At 42.7% G+C, this 22,382-nt stretch overlaps 4 protein-coding genes across 8 annotated transcripts in view; 2 read left to right on the top strand and 2 right to left on the bottom strand.

The window, feature by feature from the left end:
• Nucleotides 1-2,106, bottom strand: part of LOC110487787 (sideroflexin-1-like) — a 32,266-nt gene extending 30,160 nt beyond the window's left edge. For both annotated transcript variants that reach the window (XM_036943389.1, XM_036943388.1), the window contains exon 1: nucleotides 1,995-2,106. In XM_036943389.1, the coding sequence (XP_036799284.1) occupies nucleotides 1,995-2,048 (54 nt within the window). In that variant the 5' untranslated portion in view covers nucleotides 2,049-2,106. The remainder of the gene's footprint in view (nucleotides 1-1,994) is intronic.
• A 3,698-nt stretch (nucleotides 2,107-5,804) lies between these two features.
• Nucleotides 5,805-10,845, bottom strand: LOC110489177 (serine/threonine-protein phosphatase 2A catalytic subunit alpha isoform). The gene is made up of 7 exons (XM_021561790.2): nucleotides 10,398-10,845; nucleotides 9,661-9,870; nucleotides 8,759-8,932; nucleotides 7,754-7,843; nucleotides 7,128-7,289; nucleotides 6,871-6,989; nucleotides 5,805-6,654 (listed from the first exon to the last, which is right to left on the bottom strand). The coding sequence occupies exons 1-7, from the start codon at nucleotides 10,497-10,499 to the stop codon at nucleotides 6,582-6,584; spliced, it is 930 nt and encodes a 309-aa protein (XP_021417465.1). The 5' UTR covers nucleotides 10,500-10,845; the 3' UTR covers nucleotides 5,805-6,581.
• A 749-nt stretch (nucleotides 10,846-11,594) lies between these two features.
• Nucleotides 11,595-17,347, top strand: LOC110489179 (UPF0461 protein C5orf24 homolog). Of its 3 annotated transcripts, XM_021561791.2 has the most exons (4): nucleotides 11,598-11,849; nucleotides 12,669-12,755; nucleotides 13,025-13,072; nucleotides 15,140-17,347. In XM_021561791.2, the coding sequence occupies exons 1-4, from the start codon at nucleotides 11,817-11,819 to the stop codon at nucleotides 15,842-15,844; spliced, it is 873 nt and encodes a 290-aa protein (XP_021417466.2). In that variant the 5' UTR covers nucleotides 11,598-11,816; the 3' UTR covers nucleotides 15,845-17,347. The 3 variants fall into 3 exon arrangements, with proteins under 3 accessions (XP_021417467.2, XP_021417466.2, XP_021417468.2); XM_021561792.2 differs by lacking the exon at nucleotides 13,025-13,072 and having other exon boundaries at nucleotides 11,595-11,849; XM_021561793.2 differs by lacking the exons at nucleotides 11,598-11,849; nucleotides 12,669-12,755; nucleotides 13,025-13,072 and adding an exon at nucleotides 14,473-14,738.
• Nucleotides 17,348-17,611: 264 nt separating this feature from the next.
• Nucleotides 17,612-22,382, top strand: part of LOC110489176 (histone-lysine N-methyltransferase, H3 lysine-36 specific) — a 44,678-nt gene continuing 39,907 nt past the window's right edge. Inside the window, exons 1-4 of one of the 2 annotated variants that reach the window (XM_036943387.1) lie at nucleotides 17,612-17,698; nucleotides 19,574-20,487; nucleotides 20,901-21,042; nucleotides 22,093-22,265. In XM_036943387.1, the coding sequence (XP_036799282.1) occupies nucleotides 19,591-20,487; nucleotides 20,901-21,042; nucleotides 22,093-22,265 (1,212 nt within the window). In that variant the 5' untranslated portion in view covers nucleotides 17,612-17,698; nucleotides 19,574-19,590. Of the gene's footprint in view, nucleotides 17,699-17,786; nucleotides 18,932-19,573; nucleotides 20,488-20,900; nucleotides 21,043-22,092; nucleotides 22,266-22,382 lie in introns of those variants that run through there. The other variant, XM_036943386.1, reaches the window with a different exon arrangement.

The raw sequence follows: 22,382 nt of genomic DNA on the forward strand, positions 1-22,382 counted from the left end.
CCGGGCTAGACAATCTGGACCCTTTCTTTCTAAAATTATCTGCCAAAATTGTTGCCACCCCTGTTACTAGCCTGTTCAACCTCTCTTTCGTGTCGTCTGAGATTCCCAAAGATTGGAAAGCAGCTGCGGTCATCCCCCTCTTCAAAGGGGGTGACACTCTTGACCCAAACTGCTACAGACCTATATCTATCCTACCATGCCTTTCTAAGGTCTTCGAAAGCCAAGTCAACAAACAGATTACCGACCATTTGGAATCTCACCATACCTTCTCTGCTATGCAATCTGGTTTCAGAGCTGGTCATGGGTGCATCTCAGCCAAGCTCAAGGTCCTAAATGATATCTTAACCGCCATCGATAAGAAACATTACTGTGCAGCCGTATTCATTGATTTGGCCAAGGTTTTCGACTCTGTCAATCACCACATCCTCATCGGCAGACTCGACAGCCTTGGTTTCTCAAATGATTGCCTCGCCTGGTTCACCAACTACTTCTCTGATAGAGTTCAGTGTGTCAAATAGGAGGGTCTGCTGTCCGGACCTCTGACAGTCTCTATGGGGGTGCCACAGGGTTCAATTCTTGGACCGACTCTCTTCTCTGTATACATCAATGAGGTCGCTCTTGCTGCTGGTGAGTCTCTGATCCACCTCTACGCAGACGACACCATTCTGTATACTTCTGGCCCTTCTTTGGACATTGTGTTAACAACCCTCCAGGCAAGCTTCAATGCCATACAACTCTCCTTCCGTGGCCTCCAATTGCTCTTAAATACAAGTAAAACTAAATGCATGCTCTTCAACCGATCGCTACCTGTACCTACCCGCCTGTCCAACATTACTACTCTGGACGGCTCTGACTTAGAATACGTGGACAACTACAAATACTTAGGTGTCTGGTTAGACTGTAAATTCTCCTTCCAGACCCATATCAAACATCTCCAATCCAAAGTTAAATCTAGAATTGGCTTCCTATTTCGCAACAAAGCATCCTTCACTCATGCTGCCAAACATACCCTTGTAAAACTGACCATCCTACCAATCCTCGACTTTGGCGATGTCATTTACAAAATAGCCTCCAATACCCTACTCAACAAATTGGATGCAGTCTATCACAGTGCAATCCGTTTTGTCACCAAAGCCCCAGATACTACCCACCATTGCGACCTGTACGCTCTCGTTGGCTGGCCCTCGCTTCATACTCGTCGCCAAACCCACTGGCTCCATGTCATCTACAAGACCCTGCTAGGTAAAGTCCCCCCTTATCTCAGCTCGCTGGTCACCATAGCATCTCCCACCTGTAGCACACGCTCCAGCAGGTATATCTCTCTAGTCACCCCCAAAACCAATTATTTCTTTGGCCGCCTCTCTTTCCAGTTCTCTGCTGCCAATGACTGGAACGAACTACAAAAATCTCTGAAACTGGAAACACTTATCTCCCTCACTAGCTTTAAGCACCAACTGTCAGAGCAGCTCACAGATTACTGCACCTGTACATAGCCCACCTATAATTTAGCCCTATCAACTACCTCTTTCCCAACTGTATTTAATTAATTTATTTATTTTGCTCCTTTGCACCCCATTATTTTTATTTCTACTTTGCACATTCTTCCATTGCAAAACTACCATTCCAGTGTTTTACTTGCTATATTGTATTTACCTTGCCACCAAGGCCTTTTTTGCCTTTACCTCCCTTCTCACCTCATTTGCTCACACTGTATATAGACTTGTTTATACTTTATTATTGACTGTATGTTTGTTTTACTCCATGTGTAACTCTGTGTTGTTGTATCTGTCGAACTGCTTTGCTTTATCTTGGCCAGGTCGCAATTGTAAATGAGAACTTGTTCTCAACTTGCCTACCTGGTTAAATAAAGGTAAAATAAATACAAATAAATAAATAAACAAGAGTATTATTTAGCTTAAGGCTTTCCTACTTGTATATTTAAAAAAAACAAGTATAGATCTCACTTCATTGGAATATATCTTTGATCAATTTACCACAAAATAGTTTTGTTGAAATATCTCCAAAGGTTGTGATGTCATAGAGGACATTTTTGTTGAGCAAGAGCAGTGGCAGCTAGGGAAGTGGTGGGGAAATAATTTGGTGATATCTTGTGGAATTACAGGGGGGTGGGGGGGCAGTTACCCCTTAGTACCATACAGTGCAAACAATAAAGCAATATAGGGACATTTACTGCCATCTAGTGGTCTGTTTTGGGAGCACAGGTGACTCATTCTCACTCAGAAGTAGGACAAAGCGTCAGCTGGTTGGTTAGTCATTGCTAATAGAGGTGACATTGGACTCTAGCGCAGGGTTTCACAAAGTCGGTCCTTGGGGGCTTGCACTCGATGAATTAAGGTCTCTAATTAGTAAAGAACTCCCCTCACCTGGTTGTCTAGGTCTTAGTAAGGAACTCCCCTTACCTGGTTGTCTAGGTCTTAGTAAATAACTCCCCTTACCTGGTTGTCTGGGTCTTAGTAAGGAACTCCCCTCACCTGGTTGTCTAGGTCTTAGTAAGGAACTCCCCTCACCTGGTAGGTCTTAGTAAAGAACTCCCCTCACCTGGTTGTCTAGGTCTTAGTAAATAACTCACCCACACCTGGTTGTCTAGGTCTTAGTAAGGAACTCCCCTCACCTGGTTGTCTAGGTCTTAGTAAATAACTCCCCTCACCTGGTTGTCTGGGTCTTAGTAAATAACTCCCCTCACCTGGTAGGTCTTAGTAAGGAACTCCCCTCACCTGGTTGTCTAGGTCTTAGTAAATAACTCCCCTCACCTGGTTGTCTAGGTCTTAGTAAGGAACTCCCCTTACCTGGTTGTCTAGGTCTTAGTAAGGAACTCCCCTCACCTGGTTGTCTAGGTCTTAGTAAATAACTCCCCTCACCTGGTTGTCTAGGTCTTAGTAAATAACTCCCCTCACCTGGTTGTCTAGGTCTTAGTAAATAACTCCCCTCACCTGGTAGGTCTTAGTAAGGAACTCCCCTTACCTGGTTGTCTAGGTCTTAGTAAGGAACTCCCCTTACCTGGTTGTCTAGGTCTTAGTAAATAACTCCCCTCACCTGGTTGTCTAGGTCTTAGTAAATAACTCCCCTCACCTGGTAGGTCTTAGTAAGGAACTCCCCTTACCTGGTTGTCTAGGTCTTAGTAAGGAACTCCCCTTACCTGGTTGTCTGGGTCTTAGTAAATAACTCCCCTCACCTGGTAGGTCTTAGTAAATAACTCCCCTCACCTGGTTGTCTAGGTCTTAGTAAATAACTCCCCTCACCTGGTTGTCTAGGTCTTAGTAAGGAACTCCCCTTACCTGGTTGTCTAGGTCTTAGTAAGGAACTCCCCTTACCTGGTTGTCTAGGTCTTAGTAAATAACTCCCCTCACCTGGTTGTCTAGGTCTTAGTAAATAACTCCCCTCACCTGGTAGGTCTTAGTAAGGAACTCCCCTTACCTGGTTGTCTAGGTCTTAGTAAGGAACTCCCCTTACCTGGTTGTCTGGGTCTTAGTAAATAACTTCCCTCACCTGGTAGGTCTTAGTAAATAACTCCCCTCACCTGGTTGTCTAGGTCTTAGTAAATAACTCCCCTCACCTGGTTGTCTAGGTCTTAGTAAGGAACTCCCCTTACCTGGTTGTCTAGGTCTTAGTAAGGAACTCCCCTTACCTGGTTGTCTAGGTCTTAGTAAATAACTCCCCTCACCTGGTTGTCTAGGTCTTAGTAAATAACTCCCCTCACCTGGTAGGTCTTAGTAAGGAACTCCCCTTACCTGGTTGTCTAGGTCTTAGTAAGGAACTCCCCTTACCTGGTTGTCTGGGTCTTAGTAAATAACTCCCCTCACCTGGTAGGTCTTAGTAAATAACTCCCCTCACCTGGTTGTCTAGGTCTTAGTAAATAACTCCCCTCACCTGGTTGTCTAGGTCTTAGTAAGGAACTCCCCTTACCTGGTTGTCTAGGTCTTAGTAAGGAACTCCCCTCACCTGGTTGTCTAGGTCTTAGTAAATAACTCCCCTCACCTGGTTGTCTAGGTCTTAGTAAATAACTCCCCTCACCTGGTTGTCTAGGTCTTAGTAAATAACTCCCCTCACCTGGTTGTCTAGGTCTTAGTAAGGAACTCCCCTTACCTGGTTGTCTAGGTCTTAGTAAAGAACTCCCCTCACCTGGTTGTCTGGGTCTTAATTGAAAGGAAAAAAACACAATTTTGACACCCCTGCTCTAGTGTCTAGGCATATGTCTGTCCTTATATACCAATACAACTGGGAACTCGGAAATCTCTGTTTTCTAACTTAAGTGCTTTCAAGACAACTGGGAACTCAGGAAAAAAAACAAGCTCCATCTGTCAAAAATCCTTTTGAATATGAATCCAACTCAAAATTCCAAGTCGGAAACTCTGGCATCTTTCTATCACTAATGTAATCATTTGACCTTGTCAACACCCCCCCCCCCCCCCAAGCATTTCGCTACACTCACATTAACACCTGCTAACCATGTGTACGTGACAAATAACATTTGATCAAGGGGCAACGTCATTCTGAAAGTCAAAGGTCACACTGCGCCTCTGTGCCACGCAGAAGAGCGCCTAAGAACCATACAGGACAAAGCAACAACTTCAATCTTTATTATATAGCGGAGGCTGCAAAACAGAAAGGTATCTATAACAAGGGATGTCATTTTGTACAGGTGTTCCTCTGAAATAGGTTTTACTCAACTAATGGACAGGTGAGTGACAGAAAAGGGGTTGCTGGGGGTGAAATATACACTGCATTCAGAAAGTATTCAGACCCCTTAACTTTTCCCACATTTTGTTACGTTACAGCCTTATTTTAAAATTGATTTCCTCCAGACGGGACGCTTGGCATTCAGGCCAAAGAGTTCCATCTTGGTTTCCTCAGACCAGAGAATCTTGATTCTCATGGTCTAAGGAGACCTTTAGGTGCATTTGGAAAACTCATGTGCCATTTATTGAGAAATGGCTTCCATCCGGCCACACCACCATAAATGATTGGTGGACTGCTGCAGAGATGGTGGTCCTTCTGGAAGGTTCTCCCATCTCCACATAGGAACTCTAGAGCTCTGTCAGCGTGACCATCGGGTTCTTGGTCACCTCCCTGACCAAAGCCCTTCTCCCCCGATTGCTCATTTTGCCATTGGCGGCCAGCTCTAGGAAGAGTCTCTCGGTGGTTCCAAACTTCTTCCATTTAAAGAATGATGGAGGCCACGTTGTTCTTGGGAACCTTCAATGCAACAGAAATTGTTGGTGCCCTTCCCCAGATCTGTGCCTCGACACAATCTGGGGCGGCAGGGTAGCCTAGTGGTTAGATCGCTGGATTAATAACCAAAAGGTTGCAAGTTCAAATCCCCGAGCTGACAAGGTACAAATGTCGTTCTTCCCCTGAACAGACAGTTAACCCACTGTTCCTAGGCCGTCATTGAAAGTAAGATTTTGTTCTTAACTGACTTGCCTAGTTAAATAAAGGTAAAATAAAAATCCTATCTTGGAGCTTTAGGACAATTCCTTAGACCTCATGGCTTGGTTTTTGCTCTGACGTCAACTGTGGGACGTTACATAGACAGTTGTGTGCCTTTCCAAATCATGTCCAATCAATTGAATTTACCAGAGGTTGACTCCAAATTTTAGAAACATCTCAAGGATGTTCAATGAAAACAGGATGCACCTGAGCTCAACTTCAAGCCTCATAGCAAAGGGTTTGACTTCTTAGGTAAATAAGGTATCTGTTTTTTTATTTATTTATTTTTTACATTTGCAAACATTTCTAAAAACATGTTTTCACTTTGTCATTATGCGGTATTGTGTGTAGATTGATGAGGAATAAAATCTATTTAATCCATTTTAGAATAAGGCTGTAATGTAACAAAATGTGGAAAAAGTCAAGGGGTCTGAATACTTTCTGAACGCAGCGTAAAACAGAATGCTGTAGTTTGTCAGTGTCATGATAAACATTAAATACAAAAGTGCAAAGAGAAAGAAGAATTCAATTCCATCCAGCGCTCAACCAAGTCTGAAAACAATGATTTAAAATTCACACACAAAAAAAGCCATTGAATTTCTGTTAGAAAAATGTTCACAACATAACATGTTTGTTTACTGCAACCTTCCAGTTTGAGGCCATGCCGAGTTAGGTTCACCAAAACGTTTCTATACTAGAATTATGTTCCTACCACAAGGGTTACATTTAAGCCTTAATCTCAGCAGATTAATTCATTCAAAGCAGATCTTTTTCCTGACAAAACCAGCAGGTACTATGAGACTGTCTGCTTCCAAAATGGCACCCTATTACTATATATAGTACACTGTAATCTTTACAATTAAGAATCATTTTCAGAGATAAATATAACATCATGCACAGAGAGAGAAGGAACTGGTTCCATGGACTGTGGTGGGTGTCGGTTGTGTGGTCTTCTTTAAAGATGACTGTGACATTTTTTTCCATTTTGTGAAATTATGGCACACATTTTGGTCCATGGATTGATGGATGCTTACTTTGTCACAACTCTATACCGATGCTCCCTTCTCCCGCATCTTCTCCCACTTCTTCACTAAGAAGAATCTAGAGCAATACTTCACAGGCATTGGGATCTTTTACAGGAAGTAGTCAGGAGTGCGGCGGGTCACATGGGGTTCACCTCTGCGAGGGGCGGGGTCGAACTGAAGGCTGGAATAGAAACACAGACACTCACACATCTGATACGAGGCCTTGGAGCGACGGTCCATCTAATAGAGGGTTCGTTTCATTTCATCAATCAAGATAAGAAAAGGAAGCTTCCTAACTCATTTATCTACTCGTAACAATTTCCAATGTACGGAGTTTAACAATAAAGCTAAAGTAAAGACTTGTCAACAGGAATTTTATTCTGAAGTGAATACTTACAAGGAGTACTTGAGCGTGTCATCCAGCTCCATGATGGCGGCCTGGTTTCCACAGCGATAGCAGTAATTGGGTGCACTGAAGATAGTCACCACGTTACGGTCATGGCACCAGTTATAACCCTGTCAAAACAAACACTCAGGAAACCAGAGGTACATCTAGGAACAAGACAATCTAAAAACAGGAATTCATGCAAATTACAAAAGAATGTCTGCATTTTGGTATAAAAATACATATATTTTCATAACTTAAAAACATACCTCCATGACCAGCTGGTGAGCTCTGGAGACCAGGGTGAGTCCGTTAGCATGGTTGAAAGTCTCTGAGATGTCCTGTCCAAAGGTGTAGCCGGCACCGCGGGGAGAGATGCCCCAGCCGCCACGGTCATCAGGGTCTGACCACAGCAGGTCACACATCGGACCCTGGGGGAAGGAGACGGTGGCCATGTTAGTAAGGTCAAAACAATACAGCGAACACCACATGATGTGAATAAGGTGGCCATATTAGTGAGGTCATGCTGCAACACAGAGTCACCACATGATTTTATCTAAGGTGTTTGCTTAGCGCATATTACAACTGTGAGATGAGTAGTGACTGGTTGGCCAGAAGTCCATGGAACAGATTAAACATCTGCTATACAATGTCAGGGCTTCCAGACTCCAGTGGTTCAATATCCACACTATGAAGATGCTGAACAACTGGAAACGCATCACTCTACATGAACTGAACAAAGCAAGGATCTCCTGGCTAGAGGCAAAAGCTGTCACACAGAAGTGTTTAAGTCAAGTAAGTCAATATTATGAAACAACATATTGGACATGCATTCTAACTAGCATGGTAATATGAAGATTGGACGTCGTTTCTAGGAACGTGGAAGTGAGCTGACCTCATGAGGAACTTCCTGTAAGCGATCCAGCGCTCTGATGTGTTCCAGTGTGTCTATTGAAGGGGACAGTCCACCGTGGAGACAGAAGATCTGCAGAGGAACAACGAGTCAGGACATTTCCATCTAAAAATGTGCTCGAACGAATCAAATCATTAAGGCTTAAAATACCATCTAACACCTTGTTGGGTTGTAGATGTTTTTATTTTTACAATCTGTATTGTACAGCACGTTGCTGCTGAATTGCATGGTTATGTAATAACAGTAGCTATCGAGGAAGAGACCTCTTTCCAACCACGGAGCATGAATTGAGGAGCAAACTGAAGGAGAGGAGATTCAATAACACAGACAATAGAATTCAATACAAATAAAAAACATTTTGCTAAAAGTAGAACCAATGCGGTACGGCTTTTAGACTAAGGTGAAAAGCCGAAAAATAGTTGGTTCTATTTGTAAAAAAGAAAGAAAAGAAAAGCTTTTTATTGAATTCCATGTTGCTGAATCTCCTCTCCTTCAGAACAGTGATCCTAATAGTACATGAGTTTTATATATAGCACTCTTCAAGGACCCAATCAAAAGACACTTATGTAATGCTTCTACTAATAAATAAATATGTAATACACTAAAATATGTTTCTTTTGGGGGGGGGGGGGCAACATGACCAAATTCACATAGAAGTGTGAGTTATAGAGCTGTCTTTCTCATTGAAACGAAGCCTAAGAAGTGGTAGATCTGTTCTGTGTGCACTATTTCTACGCTTCCCGGTCTTAAGTTTCATCTGTGCGCCTTTTACTGACGGTTTAGATTTGCTTCAAACAGCTAAAAAAAAACTATTTTGGTTCTGGAAAATATATTTCACAGTAGTTTAGATGGTACGATGATTCTCTACACAATGACTGCTGGTAATTGTTACATAAACTGAAATTAAGCAAACTGTTAGAATTTTTTGCAACCATGAAATGGCGGAGTGATTTCTGCATAATGCACCTGTAACAACTAATATCTCACCTGGTTATCTACCAGTGCAGTGAGGGGCAGGTAGTCAAATAAGTCTGTGAAGTACTTCCAGACGTTGGCGTTTCCGTATTTCCTTAAACACTCGTCGTAGAAGCCGTACACCTGGGTAATCTGTCTGCTCTCGTGGTTCCCTCGGAGGATGGTGATTCGTTCACGGTACCTCACCTGAAAAACGAATGATTAATATCTCTGGATAGGACAAAATGCACATAACAAGACATGACATTCACAGTGACTGCACCTTCTGTTCTCACGTCAACCAGACATTTACAGTAGCAGCCAGTGAACCTTATCCTGTGTTATATCAGTAGGCTGTCCTCCCTGTAGACCTACTGGCCTCCACCACCAGTTTAAGTTTTAACCTGGTTGCGGTTTTTCCCTGTGCAAAATACACCAACTACGCAATATCAGAAAGGAATCAGCCGAAGCTATTATAGAATACACTCTAAAACAGGAATGGGCAACTGGCGGGCCACGTTTGGTAGGGCCCGTGTATCAATAGGAACTCAGTCAGGGTCTCAATTTGCTGTTGAGAATTAGAATTGATAAGCTTCAATAAATATTGTGGTCGTGCATCAGCAGTTTCTCTCGTTGTGTGTCACTAACAGTCACTCAATTAGTCCATGCAAGCTAAACAATGTTTAGATTGGTAAGTTAGCCTAGTCAGCGATCTAAACTTGTATTAACCATGGCCGGACACAGACCAGGGGCCCCAATATATTTAGCAAACATTTCTGTCCACCCTATGGCAAAATTGCATGAAATTACTTAATTAGATGAACTCCTTTTGAGTCGTCAGGCAATTCCACTGCAGCCCCTCATGATGCATTTATGGGGCGCCCACCCCCATTAAAGTTGCCCTTTCCTGCTCTAAAACATTTGTCTATGTTTACCTTGAGAGATACTAGGAGACTGACTGTCTCTACAGAATAGTAGCCCCTGTCCACATAGTCTCCCATGAAGAGGTAGTTGGTGTCAGGAGACTTCCCTCCGATTTTAAACAGCTCCACCAAGTCATGGAACTGTCCGTGGACATCTCCGCACACGGTGACCGGACATCTCACCTCCTGCACATTAGACTCCTTCGTCAGAATCTCTTTGGCCTGGGAAAGAAATGAGACATAAGAGTTTGGGGTTTGGAATTTAAACGAGGGTGGGGGAAGTAGGGGATACAAAGGGGAAGAGCGGGAGTTATGTTATTTCATGTTTGAGTACTTTATTTATAAAATGCATGCATATTTTTAAGCTCTAACTATATACGGTAGTTTATACCCAAGGGGCACAATTGGAAATTCAACTGCAACAAGCCAGAACGGAGCGTAAGAACAAACTGAAATTTCCAAGCACATTCATATAAAGAATACAACATCAACGCTATTCAGTCAACCCCACAGTGGATGCAATGGCTATAGACTCCGCCGCCATTTTCAGAATAATGTAGCTAGTAACTAACTAACTAGTAACGAACTAGTAACTAACTAGCAGTAACAAACCATAGCCGGTGGGGAAATTAACCGTGCTCGGACCAAATAACAATGTAAGAGAGTTGCTTAACATAGCAAATATTAGCTAAGCTAATTTGCCGGCTAAGGGCTTGCAAGATCATACGAATTAAACGGGTTAAAATTACCTTCTCGCAAAGGGCTTTGACTTGATTTTCCGAGAGCTGTTTGCATTCGCCGAGTTGCTCAATCCACCCATCCAATTCCTTAGTGAATGACTTGTCGTCCATGTCTGGTTATATTTCAGCGAGCAAACTCCCTAGTTAGGTTACCTATTGAAAACTAGTTTAGTTAATGCGTTCTCGTCATTCGCACTCTTTTTGCTTTCGTCGAAAATGAATGTACGAGCTAGCTAGGTCATAGACACCTGCTTTAAATTGGTTCAACCCCCCCTTACTAGCTAGCTACTCGTTAAAAAATAAGCGCTGCATGCGCCTCGATATCCTGTTTATCTGAAATAGCTAAAGAAATGCGTGGTACAGCCGCAGTTGCAGAAAACTGGCTCTGTATGAAATTCCGAGGACCCAACCCTGCTTCTTCACCGAGCAACAATCAATGAGAGAGTTTTATTACACTGGCCCGAGATGAACGGGGAAACGCTCCCTCACATCGTCAGGCGAAAACGGGGAGGGAGGAGCGCAATTCTCAAATCAAACATTACTCTGCGTCTCTCTGTCAGGTTGTCAACAAGGCAGCATGGTGCATCGCCCAGTAACATCTCTTTTCCATAAAATAAATGTTTGAATTTTCAAACTAGGATTGGGAAGGCAGATACATAATTTTTCTTAATCACTTTTGCATGTGGAAACACAGAATCCAACTCATCCCTCCACCACGTATTTAATTACGTCACTTTTGTTTTGAGCCGACAACGCCGACGACCAGAGCTGGGCACCTGGCTCACGCTCGGGAGCCAGCCCGGTTCCTAAACAAATGCAGTCACTTTTCACCCGACTCAAATTTCTCACGCCGGGGTAACCCGAGTCAGATAAACGAAACCCCCCGTATATATTGCTGTGTTTACGTCATTGGCCGACGTACCTCACCCGTCCCCTTCATCTGGGCTTTACTCCCACCGTGTGGTTGCGAATGGGAACTTCAATGTGCTCTCGTTATTAAAATAATGAATCTATCACATTCAATACCATGAATATTGTGGATAATAGTGTGAATAGGTCTATTGCTATTCAAATGCATATGCAGGTTATCAAGCTGAAATAAATGGTATAAAAAATATATATAATATTTCACAGTGAATAAATACAACGGACTGGCAAGGATGCAAAAGCAACTATCCAGAATTTAAAGCGGCTCCTAATGTTTAAGACACACGCATGCGCATTGAGGTTCACCCTAGTCAGCAGTATGAGAAATGGTCCATGCAATCTTGATTCCTCTCCCAACTCCGAGGTTACTCCATTGGATTTGAAATGTAAAATGGTTAAGGTACGATTTGAGGTTATGGTTAGGGAACTGTAGTAGGGGTTAAGGTTAGGGTTTAGGGTAGCGACGTCCCACGGTACCCGGGTAGCACTACCCAGGATAAAATGGCAGCACCTTTGAGGCAAGGAGGACAGCAGGTAAGACGTTCAATATTTAACGTTTATTTTCTGTTGTAAAATAACATATAGTTAACTGAACCTCTTCACCTAAACCCTAGCTACATCGTCACTTTGAAATCGGTACAGCTCGCGTCCACGAGGACTTATGTTTTGACCAGTCATTAGATTTGACAGACCTGTCTGATACCATAACAGCAACAAAACTAGTTGAATTAATGATCAAGCTTGATACAATGTAGCAACCAGTGTTAGGGAAGCTACTCTGAAAATGTACTTTACTAAGCTACCAATTACTCCGAACTGGAATAAGTTAAGTTACACTAAAGTTACCCATAAGAAAAATATAGTTTACTAATATATACATATTAAATAGTTTGTAAGTTACAAACTACTTCGTGAAAAATTATCATATCTAAAATGTAATTGACTACAAAGTGCAAGAATATTATCACTCAAAAGTCAGATGTTAACAGAAAGTGTAATTCAGCCTATTAAACACAAAAACGACGTTTCAAGTGAGAATTGGGAAGGTCTGATGCCGAAAACACCACTACATGGCAAACAAAATATGAACTACTGAAAACAGTACCAATATTTGAATTTAGTTAAACTACCACCAAGATACTGCAAAATGTAAGGAAATTACTCGTTGAACTATTTGTAGTTCACTACTCCCCAACACTGGTAACAACCAACACATCTACACTTAATGGGTTTCTACTCCTAGTTTCTCAGTCAAATGTAATTTACATGTTTCATATTTACAGGGCTTGATCATTTGCAGATGAATGATTTGCATGTATTTGACATTTTCTTAATCCTGTGTCTCTTTCCCAGCCTCTGGATGCTGCTAACCTCAAAGACCTGAGAGTGGCTCTGAATGGCTTCTTGGCCAAAGGAGAGACGCTCAAGCTGGAGACTAAGGTAGGAACTAGGAACTCCCAGAGGGGGCTACTGAAAAGCTAATACTACATTTACATAACACCAAGCCACAGTGGACGAAAGAATAATGGAATCACAGTCCACCTACAGAATCAGAAACGTTGACATTTTAGGGGTTACATTACTTGTTACTCCTGACTAAAATCCTCAACATAAAGTCTGTGAAATATAGTGATTAATATAGTGATTATGAGCTGGTTTGTACACGCTGCTTCAAGTCTGAATGTCTTCTCTGTCCTCTCACTACCCAGTCTGACCCCCTCCATCTTGGGTTGAATGACAGTCAGCGTCAGGGACAAGTATGTTTACCAAGATACAGAAACAGACCAAGATCATTAGGGAGCCCTAATAATTGGCATATAGGTTGTGTCCCAAATTACACCATACTCCCTACAGTATGTAGAGCTATTAAGGGCTACGAGATCAGGCTGAGGGAATAGGGTGCCATTTGGGGGTATTTTTTTTTGTTTTAATTGTTTTAATTAATCAACTGGACCTAAGTCCTGTGAACTCAATAGGGAATGAATGACTAGTGGAACAATGTTACTGGGAAATGCCTTGCCTATGTGTATTATTGCTTCCCAGCTTCAAGCGTAACAGTACAAAGTATTACAGTAAATGTAGTCTTTCTGTTGTCATGTTTGTTTTGATTTGTTAGGATCCTCATTAGTCGACGCTGATGGTGACAGCTAGTCTTACTGGGGTCCCAGACACATAACAAATAATACATTACAGACAAAAAACTGTACAATTGACATACATTTAAAAACATGAACATGTAGTGTATCTATCAGTTCCACATACATGTCAGTTCATACACACAACATGTAGCTCATATTAAATATGATGTATTATAAAAAAACACGGGATTTCTCTGTTTTTTGGTGTTTATTTGTAGCCAGAGCGAAGCTAGTTGATTTGTAGCTTCGTTAAGCTTTTGCGAGGCTAGTAGTCTCGAGCGAGGCTAGTTGATTTGTAGCCTCGTAAATAGTGAGGCTAGTTGATTTGCGGATGCAGTCAAATAAATGTGTATAGAAAATATTTGTTTACAGTTTCACAGAGGCAAACTACTGTTTGACAATCAGACAGTGAAGAACTAGCGATGTGACTGAAATGTGAATATGTATGAAACTGTACACAAAAACTGATGTGAGTTCTGTAAATTAGATTGCTTTCCCACTAATGTCAGGCCAAATGTAGTTATATTACACGGTTTAGTAGATCAAGCTAGTTTTTTATCCTGTACTTAATGTTTGTCGTTGTTATACTACCACCTACTGAAAGTACAGTATTGATAAACCTCTGTTTATAAAGGTTTCTACTAGTTATCACAGCCGCAAAGTCAAATTACCTATATCGTAAAATGATATGAAGACACAAATTTGCTTTTTGGTCTTAATATAAGGTTACGGTTAGGCATAAGGTTAGCAGTGTAGTTAATGTTAAGGTTTAAAATCACATTTTAAGACGAGACGTAGAAATGGGCGGGGTTTATGACTGGCTGTCACTAGTGACGACCGTTTCTAAAACTGTTTCAAAACTGTTACCTCATTTCCTGGACACAATGTCCACAATTTCAAAACAAAGATTACAAATAAAAGACATAATATCCTATATTCTTGATCGAAATATGTCTGGATTACATGCCATGTTTTTATTATAGTAAATGTCTTTATAGGGCTGCTAGGTTTCCTTAAAGTCTGGCGCGCCTGCGCTTTGAGCCCCTCCTATTTTATAAAAGAAAGAAACCAGAGGAAAATGGCTGCCTTTCTCACTTAAACCTCTGTCCTTAGAAGAAGAAATAAATATCAAATACCCAGCGCATAATGTCATCCAGGATCAAGTTAATATCCATGGAATATAAAGGCGTAGAATACATGCGTTTTTAGGATGTTATGGAGGTCAAGAATGGAAAATCGGTTTCATATTTAACCCTTTGCATTCTATGATCCGCCTACAAATGAGGTTTGTGGTTTTTTAATGTTCTCAAAATGTACTCGCAAATGCAGCAGTTTTATTCGTGGTATTTCGTTGTAGTAGCGCCCATTGCCCCATTTATACGGCTGTCGTATTATTGGGTTGTAAACGCATAATAGCGAGACACTACGTTGCGTATTGTATTAACACCGTCGATATGGTTTTGCAACAATAGCCTGTTCTAATTAATAATGTTGGACAATATGTTTTGCACATAGAATAGATACTTTATAACATATGCATTACATAGTGATGTGCATCACCAACTTAGGTTCTTATTGTGTGTGTGTGTGTGTGTGTGTGTTTATGTGCATGCTCGTAAGTTTGTGTCACACATACCAATTCAATGACTCTAAACCTGCTTCCCTTTCATTTGTACCCCTCAACAGAAAATGATGCACCAAGTCACTGGCAGCAGCAATGACTATTGCATGAGTGGCCTTGCAGAGGAATGTCAACACCCAACCAGCCACTTTGACTTATGTAGCTCGCAATCCAACAAATTCTACCCTTCGCCTCCACCCCCTACTCTACAGCTGCCCCACCCAAACCTGCACAAGCCCATGCCCTGTCAAATGCAACAAGAGCCCCAGAATGAGTTCCACCCTCAGACAGTGAGGATCCGAGGGCCCAGTGAGACTCCAACTGGGACAGAGAGCTCCAAGAAAAAGAAAGGAGGCGTCGTCAAGTCCGGCCGTAGAGGGAGACCCTCGGGGACCACGAAGTCAGCCGGTTACCGGACAAGCACTGGACGTCCGTTGGGGACCACGAAAGCTGCGGGGTTCAAGACCAGTCCCGGCAGGCCTCTGGGTACGACCAAAGCAGCAGGCTACAAGGTTAGCCCTGGCAGGCCTCCTGGTAGCATCAAGACTCTGGCTCGGCTCAAGAAACTGGAGTACGGGAGCTGTGATGTTACCAAGAAACTAGGCTTCAGTAACTGCGTCGGCGGAGCCAAGAAACTGGACTATGCCAGCTGTGATGGTACCAAGAAATTGGACTATGCCAGCTTCGAAGTGGCACCTTTCCCTTACAACCTGATGCAGAAACGAGGCCTGCGTGAGCCTACTGGCAAAGTGGAGGAACCTAACGAGTAGTTATGCCTGCGTCTCGTATCTATTGCCTGGAAATCATATTTGAGTGCTTTTCCTAAAGGGTGTTGATGTCTAGAAGGGACTCATGTAGCCAAAATATTGGTTGACTTTTGGATATGTCTGGCACTGGTTACTAATGAATGGCTCCTCCTCTCTTCATTGCACTCTGCTGATATTGTCACCATGTAATCTGTCCCTATCCAAAGACTGAAATCGCTCTCTTTTTTTCAATAAGTTTGTTATCTTATTTTACAGAAATTGCATGATAAAGCATATAATAAATACAGTCAATATACTTTAGCTAAACAGGAATGAGAAATAGCCTACTATTAGTCATAATCTAGTCAAATGCTCGCTGTCTGGAGAAGGGTTGATGTTTTGTTTAAATGTTTAAATATCTGACTTTCATTCATCTGTTTATTTTATGCTCTGATATAATGTGCTTTTATCATTAGTAGTTTGCTTGTCCTCCTGATGTTTTCCACATTGAAAATGCATCTGAGTAGAAAACAACACAAAACACACTAGCAAAACATGAATCTTAGTAGGAAACAACACAAAACACACTAGCAAAACATGAATCTTAAGCACCTCCCAGAGTGCGTGTGGCAGTGTTTGTGTCTTTTTGTGTTGTATGGTATAACATTTTTTATTTGTATTTATACATAGCATATTTATACACAGGATTTCATGCAATATAACATTGTTACAACATGTTTTTTGAAATTGTGCTTGAACTTTTGGGCCTCCCGAGTGGCACAGCGGTCTAAGGCACTCCACCGCAGTGCTAGAGGCGTCACTTCAGACCCGAGTTCGATCCCGGGCTGTATCACAACCGGCTGTGATTGGGAGTCCCATAGGGTGGTGCACAATTGGCCAAGCGTCGTCCCAAGTTAGGGGAGATTTTGGCCGGGGTAGGCCGTCATTGTAAATAAGAATTTGTTCTTAACGGACTTGCCTAGTTAAATAAAGATTACAAAAAATCAAAAAATAAACTGACACGAACACAGTGCATCTGAAAACCTCTCATAATACTTATTTGACGACAAAGGAATTGTTATTTCTAACTCTTTGTGAATATTAATGTTTTTGTCTTCTCAATGTACTGTATTATCCTTTATTCTTTGTTCTCACAAGTGAACTATCAATTGATTAAAGCAAACCCAGAATGGTGTTGAGTAGGAACTATCATTTTAACCAACGGAGAAAATGCTTTATGGTGGATTATGTGTAACGATAAGATAGTTTTCTGTATGTATGACCAAAAATTAAAATGAAATGGTCATTCTTAAATGATATTGTCTTGACTGTCACTGATATTTTAATAGTGTAGTGTATAAACAACAGTGTAGATCATTTCCATTTGTAAAGTGTAGACAAAAATCTGTATCTTATCATATCATGGGGTCCAGGTCCCCCTATGAGCCAGTGGACTCCACCTTTATAAAACACTGATTGCATGTCCAACCACTCTAAAATAAATATAAGAAATACTGTTTTAATCCTGATATTCGCATCCTAGAATAATTTCTTCTAAGAAGATTTACGTACATAAACCTGGGTATCGTGTTTTACATAGGCCTAAGAATTACATATGGCCTCTGTTGTGAATCTCATAGAACTGAGAAACCAATATTGAATGAGGAAAAAAAAGAACAACACCTTTAAATATAATTTCAACATAAAAACATTGGGCCACTTCGAGAGAAAAAAAAATCTAAACTAATTTTCTTATTTTTGTCCTCTGACATTGTATGTTCATTCTCTTCGCCCTACGTTCTGAGCGACGGCCTCATAAAGCTACAAATCTACAGATTGGTCATCAATGAAGAGCAGCCGAGGCAAATATCCTATCAGGTAATATGACTAATTAGAATTGGCTATAAAATAATGTCTGTAGCCTATTTGACAACTGTCATTTCGATGTACCAGTGATGGGTATTGTGCGAAGCGAGTTTATTACAGTGGCAGTAGGGCACGACTGCAAGTATGGCGAGCCTTTTGTGTGGCCACTATGCAAGGCGTATTCTTCTCTTTATTAAAGGCTGCTGTCATTGTTCTTTTTTTAATGCGAACTTATTGCAGGATACGCGGAAAAAAACGGATAAGCATTTAGCCGAATTAACAATATTATATTGCACCTCATTGACATGGTGTCCAGGGGTCCGACTTTAGTCAGGGCTTTGCCCCCCACCATTGACATGTGTATTGCTGCGGACATGGCCTATTTTCTCTGCTGTCAGGCAATATGGCGCATAGTCTATTTTAAAACTTTGACTAGGCCGCATCCGCTTGCGCTGTTTTCCAGTCGACCACATTCGAACTATTGATCCGTGTTCGTTGTGGTCACAGAATCATCACTCTCTCCAACCTCTCTGCTATCCAAAATGGAGGAAGCAAGTTACGCCTTTGTTGGGATAAGGAAACCAATGGCGCAATGGTTTATCAATGTGACATACCTTCCACTCACATAACCCCATATTAAATAGTCTTTATCTAGCCAAGGGTTTCGTGTATGTTGACTAAAACACATGAGGGGATATAGTAGCCTACATCTGGATTCGTCAGTGTGACTGTAGACCAGTGTTCTCTAGTGACTGAGGACTGATAGGTTGAGAGAGTGCCCGGGCCCGATGTGCTGTGATCCGCGGCTTCGCAGACGGGGGGGTTGGGTGGCTGTGCGGATTGGTTGCTCAGCTCTGCTCGCCAACACAGCCAGTCCGTCTAGCACGGTTTGTTTTAACATAACTGGAGGGGCATTTCGACAGCCCGCAAAACAACCATGTAGTAAAAATGATATTGTAATTGCTAGGGACTAAGGTGGTGTACGCTACACTGACTTTTTATGCACTAAAATGGAAGGTTACATTTTTCTTTGGTCTATTGGTGACTGTTTTGGAAAGGCCGTCGCTGGTGAGATAGGACAGGAGGTGAAGGGGAGAGAATGAGAGCTGTTGGTCTTTCTTGGCCTAGTGCTGCTGCTACTGCTGGGATTGTGCAGATCCGCTTTCACAAATCGAAAAAAACACACGCTTCATGCCCCAATCTGAAAGACCCGCAGTTGGTGTTATTGTGACCGACCTCCAAATGGTAAGATTATTGCGTTTTTTAAAACAGACGATGTTTTTAAACGTTTTGAACCGTCCTTTTGTGAGTTAGAATGGATGCTTCCTATGTCGGTTTATAGGCTCTGTGTAGGCTACTTGTGTGAGCCATTCTGTATGATGGCTTTGACTGTATTGACTCCCCTACAGACAGTCAGGTTGGCAGCGCGATCAATGTTGCACAGATCTATCATTTCAGTATTTGCGATCGTTCTATTTTGATATTAAAAAACAGAACGAGTAGATATGATTTTATTGTGAACGGGGCAGAGCACACCGGTCGCTCGCTGGGTTTTCCTGATCTTTTTGTCTTCTCTGCTGCCACTACGGACGGCCTTCAGAGGGGAAGCCATGCAAATGTCGTATTATTACGTGTAGGCTATGCGGTAGTCTTTCTTTGTGTTATTGTCGCGTGGAATGTGAGTTGTTATTTACACACAGACAGTATGGTTTATATACATTCTTGTGTTTTTTAACAATTGTTTTGTAATATTGTAGCTATTTCAAACAGTGCATGAGTCTGAACCATATACATTGACCACACTGTAAGCTGGATAGGAAAAACCTGTTTGTTTGCTAGAAGATTTACCTCAACCACCCTAACCTGCATTTTCTTTTACAATGACAGGAAGGAGCCATGACAACATGAATTCTTCATACAGACGGGCTGTTCGGGGCGGCTCAGCTTCAGCCACATCTTACAGCTCAGGCCAGCCAGAGCTGAGGCCCCCCAATCGCCTCTCAGTTTCCACCACTTCGTATAGAAACCAGTGCAACAGCGGCGCCAAGCGTGGCTCAACAGACCAACCTTCGACGGCCATGCAACTGTCAACCTCTGCCCTCAAACAGGCACCTAGCTACGGGTATAACCAGGCAGAGAGGGAGAGGCCCCACTGCTACAGTCCTCTGCTGAGGCTCCAGGATCTCTCCACTATGGTACACAGACCTGGGTCTGATCTGGGACCCGGGACCCAGCCCAAGGACCTCCATGCCAGGAACCATTTGCACTCTCACAGCCCAGTGGGAGGCTCTAGTTTTGGGGCTCCCCTGGTCCGACTGCCCCCCTCTACTGATAACGAAGAGACAGAACCCTGCGAGGATTCCATGCGGGATCAGAACGGTTTCTCTCCTGTTAGTTCTGATAGTTTGGAACGCTGCTCCCCCATCCCCAATGGATACCTGCATTTCGAGTCCACCTTGTTTGACAGTGGGGACAGGGAGGATGAGGAGGATGAGGAGGATGATTTGGTACCTTTTCAACAACACTCTTCGAAGTCCTCCAGAGACAGAACGGTCACAGACTCTAACACCACTTCTGGTTCAGGGGTAGGCCATAACAGCACATACAAACCCTCTGTTCTCAACCTGATGTCTAAGAGTCTATCTGAACTGGACCCTACTCTGAGCCCCAGTGCCCTGCCTGACATGTCCATGGGGGATGGCTGGAGTATGGACCAGGACTCTGACAGTGACAGTGACAGTGAGATGACAGGAGACACACATGACAATGGTCTCATCTCACCTGTTGGAACCAATTCTAATGTGAGTTCCCTCTCTTACTGATAATCATAATAATAACAATAATAATAATATTAACCCTTGGGGCAGATGCATCCTGGGTAGCTCTAAAAGATATCTGATCTTATCTGACATTATCTCCAGTTCTGTAAATACTGTGTTATCTCCTGGAACAGTATTTGTCAAGAAGATATTTAGATTTTTTACAATTTTGCGTACACTATATGCTGATCAACCATATAGGCTAGTTTTATATTAAGCAAAATAATATTGATTTGATAACAGTATTTATTTCACATTTGAATTTGAGATGTAACAAATAATTTTTGAATAACATATAATAAGATACAAGAAATCCCTTTTACCATTAGAGTTTTGAACTGTCAAAGGGATGATCCTATTTGTGTAATAAGTCCTTTGTTTATTTTTTTGTTCAGTCCAACAGCCCAAAGAAGAAGCCCCTCCCAGCAGTGCAGTACTTGGAGGGAGATCTGGTCTGGGCCAAGTTCAACCGCCGCCCCTGGTGGCCCTGTAGAGTTACCATAGATCCTCTGGAGGGGATACACACACGCATGAAAGGTGGGAAGTTGTATTATTGGTTTTGGATCTAAACGTATCACAGGATGGGTATATTCTTATGTCAGGGCATGAAGCATTTATTATAAGTGGGAAGGAAGTGAAGCTCTCCTCTGGGTTCCTTTGGGGAAGAAAGGGAAGCTCTCCTCTGGGTTCCTTGGGGGAAGAAAGGGAAGCTCTCCTCTGGGTTCCTTGGGGGAAGGAGGGAAGCTCTCCTCTGGGTTCTATAGGGGAAGGAAGGGAAGTTCTCCTCTGGGTTCTGTGGGGGAAGGAAGTGAAGCTCTCCTCTGGGTTCTGTGAGGGAAGGAAGGGAAGCTCTCCTCTGGGTTCTGTGGGGGAAGGAAGTGAAGCTCTCTGGGTTCTGTGGGGGAAGGAAGTGAAGCCTTCCTCTGGGTTCTGTGGGGGAAGGAAGGGAAGTTCTCCTCTGGGTTCTGTGGGGGAAGGAAGTGAAGCCTTCCTCTGGGTTCTGTGGGGGAAGGAAGTGAAGCCTTCCTCTGGGTTCTGTGGGGGAAGGAAGTGAAGCCTTCCTCTGGGTTCTGTGGGGGAAGGAAGGGAAGCTCTCCTCTGGGTTCTGTGGGGGAAAGAAGGGAAGTTCTCCTCTGGGTTCTGTGGGGGAAGGAAGTGAAGCTTTCCTCTGGGTTCTTTGGGGGAAGGAAGTGAAGCTCTCCTCTGGGTTCTGTGGGGGAAGGAAGTGAAGTTCTCTTCTGGGTTCTGTGGGGGAAGGAAGTGAAGGTCTCCTCTGGGTTCTGTGGGGGAAGGAAGGGAAGCTCTCCTCTGGGTTCTGTGGGGGATATAACAGCTAGAGAGAATAAATAACCACCTGGATCTAAAATGTGTTGTCCACAATCACTCCAAAGTTGACATAGTTTGTGGTATATAAGGGCAAATAGTATGGGGGCATCCTCCGACAGTTATCTATAAACTACTTCAACTCAATGTATCAGCTCAATTTGTCTTTGTGTAATGACAAGCATTTAAACGCTTTTGAGTTTCTCCTATAACATTTTGTATCAATGTTAAAACAAGTTGTCTTTGTGTTTTCTGTTCTTCCAGTCCCCAGTCGTCGCCCTTGTCGTATGTATTACGTGGAGACTGTGGCGGAGATGGCAGACCATGCCTGGGTACCTGGGAAAGTTACCTACCCCTTCACAGGAGGAGAGCAGTTCACAGATCTGCCTGTGCTGAGACGGAGAGGGAAACAGAGGGAAAAGGACTACAAATACACAGTAACTGACCACAGACTGTCAACTCCTGTTGCTTTTAATCTAGCTCACATTGTGTGTTGCTGTTAGTAGAGATATGTTTAAAGTCACAAATCGCTTTTGTCGTTGTAAAGGTGCAGA

Source organism: Oncorhynchus mykiss, chromosome 14 (genome assembly GCF_013265735.2).
Source record: "Oncorhynchus mykiss isolate Arlee chromosome 14, USDA_OmykA_1.1, whole genome shotgun sequence".
Classification (NCBI taxonomy): Eukaryota; Metazoa; Chordata; class Actinopteri; order Salmoniformes; family Salmonidae; genus Oncorhynchus; species Oncorhynchus mykiss.